A 10,651-nucleotide genomic window follows, 5' to 3' on the forward strand; every position below is an offset into this window, starting at 1 on the left:
ATTTACTAGTTCATAGAATATCTGGCAATGCTGCAAGGTTGGCTTTTATACAAAAGGAAAATAAGGTCATGAATGTTGTTTAGAGCCATCAGTATATAATGAACTGTTGCACCAATCGGTGCCCTTTGTGTTTTTCAGATGCTAGCATGTATGCGCATTATCTCTTTAACGCGTTTGACACTGCACAGAATGGCTCAGTGAAGTTTGAGGTAATTGTTTTGCATTGTCCTTTGATGCCTCTTTCTCAGTTTTGCATTTTTAGCTTCTCCATCCATTTTTCATTGTAAACTAGGAGGACTTGTTGGATTATGGGTTAGAGGTTTCAGTCTACAATCAGTTGATATTTTAAAATCTGGTTCACTTTAGTTTATGCAGATGTAGTTTCATGTTTCCTTTCACTAAAGGAACATATAGATCATGTTATTCAGTACCACAGGGAGAAAGTGCCGAGTTTTATGTAGCAGAAAGGGGAGGTTGAGGACAGTCCTGTGCAGTGATTTGCACAGATAAGTTGGATGTCCAAGAAAAGCCAGTACATCGTGTGTCTTCTGCAGTCATCGTGCATTGCAGGGTTACATTTGTATGTTCCTGCAGTATGGGGGCGGGGGGGGGGGTAGCTTATTTGATATATTGAACAAGCATCTCAGGTACTTCGTTCCTAGGGAAACCACATCCACCCTTTAACTAAAAGGCCTGTTGCTGTGCCTACAAATAGGCATCCTTCAAGCCGGCCTCCAACATGTAGTTGGAGTGCAGCAAAGGGATGTGTTAAGTCAGAGGCCTGTGGAGGATGAACTCCATAGTTTTGAAGACAGTTTACTGTGATCATAAAACTGGAAATCATAGGCAGTCTTGCCTTTGCCATCAAATGGGTAAGAACTCCAGTAATTTCCAGGTAAGACTAAGAAATTAGTTCATTTATCAAATATAAAATAGGAATGTTACCATACGTATATGTCTGTAGTGACAGCTGCAGTGGGAGTTTTGCATACAGCAGCTACTCAGTAGTTAGAGACTTCCAGAAACCTAAACAGGCTGAGACACAGCAAAACGCTTAGGTAGGTATTTATTAAAAAAAAAAAAAAAAGCGCTGAGCTTTCCTTCCTGGCAAAGCTGTCTCTTTAGTGGTTGTCAAACATAAGCGTTTTGTCCCCTTTTTTGTATTGTTCAGCACATTCAAATTCCTCTGAGCCTTTGGAAAAGGAGCAAAGGTTTCTAAGAAGTGGTGCACTGCCCCATGCAGAGCTACTGGAGATAACATAGGAAGGACTAAGTACAGTAAATGAGGTATCAGGAACTGTATAGCTCTGTTAGCTTGAAGCTCTGCCTGTACTAATAAATCCCTGTAGCCATGCTACTTGTGGTGTCTGAGCCATTGTGCAGTATGAACAATAAATCAGAGTTATTGGAAGCAATAACTTGACTGTAAACAAAAAATACAATTAGGATGCTGTGGCCCAGACTGAGTCATTAGTGGTGGGAATTGCATCTGGTCAAGTCTGACAGATTTTGCTAGAGAACAAAACCTGAGGCTCCCTGTGTTAGAGGAGTTTGGGATCTTTCTGTCTCTCTCCAGATGGACACAGAGAAAATGCTGGATTTTCCTCTGCTGCCACCTTCACTAGCACCCCAGGTCTGGGGGTAAGGAAGCATTGGCTTCTGCTGCTGCAGTTAGAGTCCAGTGGTGGTTAACCAGACAGCAGCAGTCTGAGCGACTCCTCCTCCCAGCAGACCATTTCTAGGAGAGAAATTGCCACTGGAGAATCTCAGAGTGCTCTTAAAAACCAGACATGTGTTTTGCCATGCTTACACGCAGTATTTAGAGTTTAGAGCATGATAAATTTGGATGGGTAGCAAGGAAGGTGTCCCAGCTTCTGGCCTTGAGCATACTGTGTTGTTCCTGGCAAGTCTGAGGAGCCAGAGCAGCCACTGTCCTATCGACTTTAGGATCCAAGTCTGCCTGACTTGGACTGGATCTGCTATTAACCCTGTGCTGTTTTCACCCCCCTCACCCCAGGACTTAGGAGGGTTTAAGGCTGTAGCACCCATTAGGTCTTCCTGCCCTTCCAGCCTTGCTAAGCTGCCTAACCCATATCATAAACCTGGCCTTTATAGTGGCTGCAGTTGAGTTCTTGAGGACTTTTCTCATTTTTGCGGTCACCTCATACACATTTATTAGTGTGACAGTACTCAGATCATCTTATCAGATGCTATGTCCATTGAGTTCAGTCAGAGAGGACACATTTTTGGAAAAAGGGAGTCAGAAGAGATTGATATGCTTTATCCTAAAAAGAGAAGTCTTTTAACTGGCATTATATAAACAAAGTGACTTGGAGGAGGATGTTATGAAAATCCACATTTCTCTCTATGCCTTGAACCAGGATTTTGTGATGGCACTGTCCATTCTGTTGCGGGGAACTGTTCATGAAAAGCTAAGATGGACGTTTAATCTGTACGACATAAATAAGGATGGCTATATAAACAAGGAGGTAAGGCTGCTGCCTACAAACGTGGTTTCATTTCTGAAGAGAGATGACTGTTTTTTTGTTGCAGAGCACAATTAATTTTGCATGCAGCTAATTAAAAGTAAATCAGACTGGACTTGATAATTTATCTGTGTCTAAGTGCACAGTGATCTTATATTGCATGATTTTGTAGACGTATTTTCCTATATTACAGTGCCTTTAATGGATTGCTTTAGCCAGGAGCAAAATCCTAGTTACAGCTATGAGCAACGTAACCTTTGCCAAGGGGAGGGTGATGGTGACAATAGCTACTCGGTGACTGAGGCACAAGGCATTTCTGGCTGCACTGGGAAGTATGGTGTGGGCTCACCCGAAGCACCACAAGCCCCCAGCACCACTCCCAAATCCTGCATTATCATCTGGTCTTATCTTCTCAACTGGCATTGCTTGCTCACTTTGTGGGAAGCCTTGGTTTTGAGCATGGTAACCTGAATAGTTTGCAAATACATCTTGGTCTATCTTCTCAAAATTATTGTGCATACCTGGAGGGTTTGTGGTTACTGCTGCTGGTCATAGAGTTGCGTGGCAGTTTGTGCCAGGTGTGGAGAGGAGACGGGTTCCCAGTGACTGCTGTGAAGGTCCCTGGCCCCAGAGAAGGCTCTGGGACAAGGCTGGTGCCACAGTGCTCAGGACTGAGCACGTCACTTGCAGCCCAGCACCATCCCCAGCACCTGACATGTCAGAGCACACGTCCTGCAATGCTGCCTGGCCGGAGGAGGGAATTGAGCACTGCAGGAGCCTCCAACGTGGCTGTGGCAACGTCACGGCACAGTCAGAAAAAAGCACTTGGGTTTTATAGGTGAACTTGCATATGATGATACATCTGTCTGCATGCAAATGTATAGGCACTCTCTGTGCTGTTCTGTAATAGAAGGAGGGTGAAGAAAAGGGCAGAGAAAGAAAGAAATGTGCTGTCATTTCTGTTAATTTCCCTTTTGTGTTTGTGTTGGCATGCCACTACTGCAGGAAATGATGGATATCGTAAAGGCAATTTATGATATGATGGGAAAGTACACGTATCCAGTGCTCAAGGAAGATGCTCCAAGGCAGCATGTAGAAGTATTCTTCCAGGTACTTGGGTTTTGATGTGTTTTTCTTAACACTTGAGCTATGCACTGATATACTTTACTGTAACGTTAGCCACAAATTCGGTCCTATGCCCCGCTATATATTCCAAAATAAACCCGAGCAGCCATTCAGCCTGGCACTGCGGTGTCTGCTCATTTCCTGGCTCAGAGGTATCTCATTTGTCTCTTAGCCTGACCCTTTGCATCGGGATGTGCCACATCCAGCAAGTCTGAAGCCTCCACATGTGTTGCAGCCCTTCTGTGCTGCTCCTCTCATCTGCCAGTAAAGAGAGACAGGAATATGAGTGCTGGTTGGTGAGGCAGTGAATGAATAAATGATGTAATAAGGGCACAGGCTGCTGTGTTTGTCAAGGAAGGAATAGTTGGAGATGATCTCAAAAGTGCTCCAAATACCAGAGTAAACAAGTCCCTAGCAGCTGGCAAATTTATCCACTGACACTGAGTCTGTGATCTAAGCTTGTAAAGTGCCCTAGGTTTATTCAGGTTGCATCAAATATGATATTATACTGTAACTTACCTATGGAAACAAAAATTTTTTTTATTTTATTTTACAGAAAATGGATAAAAACAAAGATGGTGTCGTAACTTTAGATGAGTTTATTGAATCATGTCAGGAGGTAAGGACAAAATTATAACTGCAATGAAAGGTCTAGCTCATGCCGCAGTGTTTGCCTTCCCTTTGGACAAACTCCATTTGAAACAAGATGCTGCTCAGGATCCCAGGTTTCCTTTGTGCTGTGAAAATAACAGCTTCAAGAGTGAGTTTCTGGTGGTGCTCTGTGAGGCCTATGACTGAATAGGGAGGTAGGGTCAGACTGATCACAGGAGAGGGCCTCTTTATTTCCAGTGCTGGTTGGCCAGTGCTTTTATTTTCCTGACTAAACTGCAGTACCTGATTCTGTAGACAAGCAGATAACTCTAGAGAAAGCTCATAATGCCTTTAAACTTCCTTAGTATTTTTCTTTTTTTTTCTTTTTTCTTTTATTTTTTTTTAAGAGGCTGATACTGTCTCTGTGTGCTGCTCCTGGATGTCATTAGCAGGTACCACATTGCTGGAACTGCCCAGAGTCAAAGGTCTCTAAAAATCTTGTAATTACAGCACTGACTTATAAAACCAGTTGATGTTTTCATGGTCAAACATTAAAAGCAAATGCTGTCATCATAGCAATGTTTTTTATTTTTTTTCTGTTTTGGAAATAAGCTGCCTCTTGCAAATTCCATACATTAGGTTGGCTGTAATAACTATTTGCTGGTATTTTTAGCCCTGGCACAAAGACAAGCATCTGCATTAACATGCAATTGGCCAAGTGTCTGTTGTCTGAGACTGTAATTAACTGTGTGAATGTTTGCTCAGAGATCTCTCTAACATTTAATCAGTACAATAATGGCCTCTGCATTTTAGAAAGTTTACCTTGGTGCAAATAATTGCATACCAGCCCTCCTGTGTATTTTACTTTCCCTGGAAAAATCTGTCCTGTTCTGCAGTCAGACAGCTCTTGTGTACCTGGGCAATGGGAAGACCCTCACTGTGGAGGGCCAGGCTGGCTTCCCGCTGTTCCTGTGATAAGTCTGGCTCTGGCACCATCCAGATTCCTTCTCAGGGACTTCAGGTGGCAAAATCCTTGTTAGCAGATGTATAACACAAGGCTAATGTTTTTCAGTTACTTCATTCTTGGTCCCTCCTGATTGTTTAGCTTATTTTTGGCCTCCTCTTTAATTTGATCATTTGTGTTGTGTATTATTCTTCACATTCATAATTTGCCTCCAGGCTGGATGCATGTGTGTGATTAGTGGTCTCGGTATTGAAGCAGCTTTACTTTACTTCTGACTGTGAGAGTTTATTTATTGTTCTGCCCTGGCTTGGGTTTGGTTCCTTCTGTTGACATACACGCACAAGGAGCTGTGCAGACTGATGCACTGTCATGGGTGGTTTCCTGCAGATAGAAGCAAGCCCTCCAACACCAAGATGGTTCTTTTCTTTATGAAAAACAAACCAAAGTGCACTATAGTGCTTACCTCTGCCGTTTCTGAGGATACGGCGCACGGGCTGTGAACTCCTAGCATTGCTTTGCAGAGGAGGATTGGTTTCCCATGCAAGGTGATACCTTGGACTGGTACCCACCAAACTGTGTTAGAGGTGAGACAGGTGGATGCAGCCTCAAAAGAACATAGAATAATGAGGTGCAATAGATCTCTTAAGTTGCTCAACATGGAAAATTATTTTCATGTTACAGGCAAACAGTTATTCTTGCTTTTGAAATAACTGAAAAAAAATCATTATGTTTTTGAATATTACTCTGGTTATTACCTCGAAGTACAATTTTGAGGCTTCATGCAAAACAATCCGGTATTTCCCTTGCGTGTCTCCAACTTTCTCATTTGGGTCTAGGAACGTCGGAGAGGCCAAGATTGCATGTATTTTGGTTTTGAGCTGGTTGTGTTTCTGGGATCAAGTGGTCTTTCAGGGCAGCTTGCTGATCAGTTCCAAACCGGCAATTTCATTTGGAGTTTTGAAGCATATCAAACTCAGTGCACATTTTCATATTCGGGATCAATGAAATGCAGTTGGGCACTGAAGTCTGAGGGTTCAGTACAGTCACCTGCTCCATGCTGGTGTCTGGTTTTCTTCAGTAAAGCACAGCCCATGCTGAATGTCAGGCTTATGATCCTGTGCTTGCATACTTCAAATCGACTAAGGTGCCAAAGTAAGAGACGACTGCTGTGCTGGATCAGGACCTGATCGCTGACCCAGTTCCACTCATCGAGGATGAAACGCATGATGAAAGCAAGGCTGTAGCCAGCAGTAGCAGCTGCAGAGCCCCTCCTGTGCCATGCAAAGTTACAAGTCATGCTTGTCAGTGCTGTTTTTATGAAAATATCTTCTCGTTGCTTTCAGGACGACAATATCATGCGATCCTTACAGCTCTTTGAGAATGTGATGTAACCGTGTCTGGCGAGCGCTGGAGGCGTCAGAGACTTTCTGTGTAACAAAGACCTCCTTTCTGGGTGAAAGCTTTTTACAATTCAGCCATGTTCAGTGTGTGAGGATTTTGTATGACATCTCCAACCAAATGGCAACCGAATGCAACCGATCCCACCTCTTCTCCCCAAGAGACGCCGGTGGACCTTTGTTTCGTTTTGGAAGCATGTGAATATTTTAATAAAACCTGACGAGAGAGGACTGCTGCTCGAGGTTCAATGAGTAACACACAGCATTGTTTGCTAGGCACAAGTCCTGCTTTTAATCTAGCAAGCTTGATTACATATGATAGCACCTGTCGATAGCTTACTCAGCCATCTATTGCAAGTGAAAAGCTCAGTCCATGCTACCATACGGCAAAATGTTTTATGAATGCCCTGTCGTTAATCTGCTTTGGCAAAAGTCAAATCTACCAGGGTGATCTGTATAAAATGAACCGTAAATGTACCTAGGACACGAAGCAGACAGCCCGTGTAGCCAATATCCCCATTTCTGCAGAGATCCTGCTTTTCCTCTCACATGCACTGGTGCCACCACACTGAGTTTGGTGGAGTTTTTCCTGAACACGTTAACCAGAGGATCTTCATGCCAGGGTGAGCCAGAAAGGAGCAAAACACGTGTTGCACATATAAATTTTCAAACTACAGAACAAATCCTGTTCAACGATGGTAAGTTCTTGCAAGACCAGGCAGGTTTATAAGGGCTGGTACAGGAAGATGAATACCTGCTCTGGTCCCAGCCACCTTCTGCAGTCCCAGCGTGTGCTGGGACACCAAGTGATTCTCCAGTGTGTCTCAGCAGCACTGTGGTCATGTGCTATGGTCCTTTCAGTGTAGTTTGGCACACGCGTCCTAGATTGATCATTTTAATGTTTGTATTTTTCCATTGGAAGTTACAGTAAAGTCTTGCCTACTTCAGAATCTGAGTCAGCTGCCAGGCCCATATGTCCCTTTGGGTAATTTAACATTTTCTACAGAAAAATCTTTTTTCCTACAAGGCAGTTGCATGACTTGTACAAGTCCCGTGTCCTTAGTAATGCCAAATAGAGCATTGGTTTGGGAGTTTGGGGTTTTTTTAATTAGTAAAACAGAAAGAATCATGTAGTGAATTTACAGCGAGGCTGGATATTGCCCAGTAGATTATTTGTCAGCTGAGGAACTTGTCAGAGCCTTAAAGGACTCTTAAGAAAGTTAACACAACCGAGTGCCGTTGCAGTCTCCAGGCAGCCAATGGCTGAGAAACCAAGGGAAGGAGGGAACAGCCAACTTTTCCAGCTGCTCGAACCACACAGAAAGGCAAGTCCCTGCCATAGTGCAACATCGCTCCCATGCAGTAAGCATATATTTTTATTATATTAGATACTATATTACAAATATACTGTTAGCAGGGAAGATATATTTTAAAAATTATGTAAGTGGAAGCTTTTTATAATACAAAATATATAGAATGCCTCATTTCTGTAGCCCTATATTTTATAAAAATTTAATCTATTGAAGTATTCCTGATTATAGATGGAAGGTCTGATCAGTACTAGTGTAATGCTGTGCTTATTCCCCAAGATGGGACATTTTCCCCCTTTACTGTGCTCCTCCATACATTTCTACGTAGTCTTAACTTCATTCAAGTTGCCCAATTGTCACAAAAGTGCTATTCAAGTGAGAGAAGTTACATGTACACAGGAATGACACCCTAGTCTATCCTGTTTATTGTCTTTCATACAAATACCATTAATTAATTCCTTCCTAGCAATGATACAGAGCACAGCAACTCCAATAATGTGCTGCGATTCCCAGAAGTGATGCGATGCTGGGAAGAGTAGCCTCGTCCTCCAGTTGTCTGGTATTGTCTACTTAGTTTTTATTTAATAGGCACTTGATAAAGACATCAGTTGTAGCTGAAATAATGCACGTTTACACTGTTCCTTCTTGATTCTTCTTGTAATCACTTTAGCAAATGACAGAATTTAACATAATGAATAACCTGCTTTTTTTCCCCACACCAAAAGAGCATCTGTCTATTGTCAGTCTAAGCAGTTAACTTCAGCTGAGGGAAAAGCGGTCAAGGTAATGGAAAACAAGTATTTGCATTGGGCTAGCACAGTGCCTTTCTCTAGCAGTGTTGCTCCAATGTGCTCTTGAGATGGCACATACAGCCTGAAAAGTTAGCAAAATCTGAATGTGCCCTTTTCAAAAGAAAACATTATTAGTTGCATGATACTCTGGTCCTCAAAGCTAAATTAATTTCCGGAGTTACTGTGATGAATTCAGCCTCATCTGTTTTCTGAGCCTCCTCTAGCAGCAGCGCTATACGGGTGGCAGTGGGGTGTCTGTGTCAGAGGGGCTATACCTGCTTTCTGTTGAGCGTGGCCCCGGTTTAGCAACATACTTCAAACATTTGGATGTTACTCTCAGTACGTGCTTAGGTTCATTGCTGAAATGGGGCTACCATTAGCGACCCTGCAGTTTTGGCATCTCCTTTTCTGCTCCAGTGTCAGTTTTCAGCTCCCAGTAATGATGGGGGTGTGTTAGGCGGAGAAGGAGATGCTGAAAGCTGCACCAGTCCTGATTGTGCCCTTGAGGCATAACTAGCTTTGATTTTGGTCTCGCAGGAGTCCAGACCCCACCTGCGCATACCTGATGTTCAGCCCTGGGTTGCTACCTCTCTGCTCCACTTGAAGTCTGTTGTAGCTGAGATAGGAGGAGTGGCAGTGACACACAGCAGTTGTATTTTCACCTAGCTCTAATTGTAAATTCTGTCTGTGGCAGAGTCACTGCCTTTGTGAAGCCATTTATTATCCTGTGTCTGTCTCTGATCCCGCTGATATCAGTAGATAGAAGGCCTCTGGGTTTTCCGTGAGCAGCGGGGGTGTATATGACGTGTGCTCCAGCCAACAGATGACAGATCCAGTGACTGTGAGAGAACCGTACTCTGCATGGAAATGTCTTTGGGTTTGTTTTTTATGTTTTCTGTGAATGTTATTTTGTAAACTTGCAGAGCCTCCCATCCCTCATAAGTGGGGCTTGCAATATTTATGGCAAATATTTAACTACTACAGCTTTCTAAATAAAACGTAGTATGCTATTCTAATCTCATACCATCATAAATCCTACTGCCAGTATGTGGAAGGTAGTTACTCTGCTGCCTTCTACGTTATGTTTAGACTATCTGTCAGTGCTATCAGCTGTGCAAATTCTGTCAAAGTTGTGAATGTTTAAATAACATCTGAATCATTAGTCTGACTGTTTCATTAGTTACAAACATTAGTCTGCATCTTCATGCCAGCATTTTCTAAAAAAAGCCTTTCTAACATGCATTTTAGGCAACAATCTGTTGAAAAATAGGAATGTGATTAATGATAATGCAAAAAAAATGTAACGTGCCTGTTACAGTCGATGTTTGTTTTCCTGTTACTTTGAATGCATTGAATATTGTGAGTAATCATGAGTCAAGCTATAAACCTGAGGGTACAAATATCCTACGGTTCAAGCATTGTGGGCAGAACTCTGGCATTGCCTGACTGTGACACACGTTGAGAACAAGCATCTCTGTGTCCGTGGGTGATCTCTGATAGGATGGTGGCAGCAGTGTAACAAACTTCTTTTCTTCTTCATGGAAGTGCCATGAAAGACCTAAGGAAATGTGCAAATAATATAAATTGTGATAACTAAAGCCATGTTAATGGAGCAGCAATGCATAGAGTCTCTCTTACAAATGCTGTTCTCCAACAGCAATTTCTATTAAATTTTGTTGAATGGTTTTTAAAATGTTGGTTTTAATAATAAAAAGCAAATATCTGTAGGAGGGTGTCCTTTCTTAAGCCCAGTATGTACTTTTTTCTTAAGGGACACTGTCAGGTTAAAAATTTACAGGGAAACTTTTAAAAGCAGGACTCATAAATACATATTTGTGTGCATAGAGGCTGGTAAACTGCTGAGCTGTGCTGTGAGTGTAACATTTACATGCTAATGATTTAGTTGCCTCCCTGATTCAGGGGTGCTCTTATATTTGGTGCGGTGACACACACCTAACTGATCGTCTGGCCCTTGTGTAAATAAGAG

General features: G+C 42.6%; 1 protein-coding gene across 6 annotated transcripts in view; it reads left to right on the forward strand.

Annotated features, from left to right (window-relative positions):
* Positions 1–6,557, forward strand: part of KCNIP1 (potassium voltage-gated channel interacting protein 1) — a 259,487-nt gene extending 252,930 nt beyond the window's left edge. For all 6 annotated transcript variants that reach the window (XM_068417191.1, XM_068417192.1, XM_068417190.1 and 3 more), the window contains 5 exons: positions 139–209; positions 2,382–2,489; positions 3,492–3,596; positions 4,168–4,230; positions 6,510–6,557. In XM_068417191.1, the coding sequence (XP_068273292.1) occupies positions 139–209; positions 2,382–2,489; positions 3,492–3,596; positions 4,168–4,230; positions 6,510–6,557 (395 nt within the window). The remainder of the gene's footprint in view (positions 1–138; positions 210–2,381; positions 2,490–3,491; positions 3,597–4,167; positions 4,231–6,509) is intronic.
* The last annotated feature ends 4,094 nt before the right edge of the window (positions 6,558–10,651 follow it).

This window comes from Nyctibius grandis, chromosome 22 (assembly GCF_013368605.1).
Source record: "Nyctibius grandis isolate bNycGra1 chromosome 22, bNycGra1.pri, whole genome shotgun sequence".
NCBI lineage: Eukaryota > Metazoa > Chordata > Aves > Nyctibiiformes > Nyctibiidae > Nyctibius > Nyctibius grandis.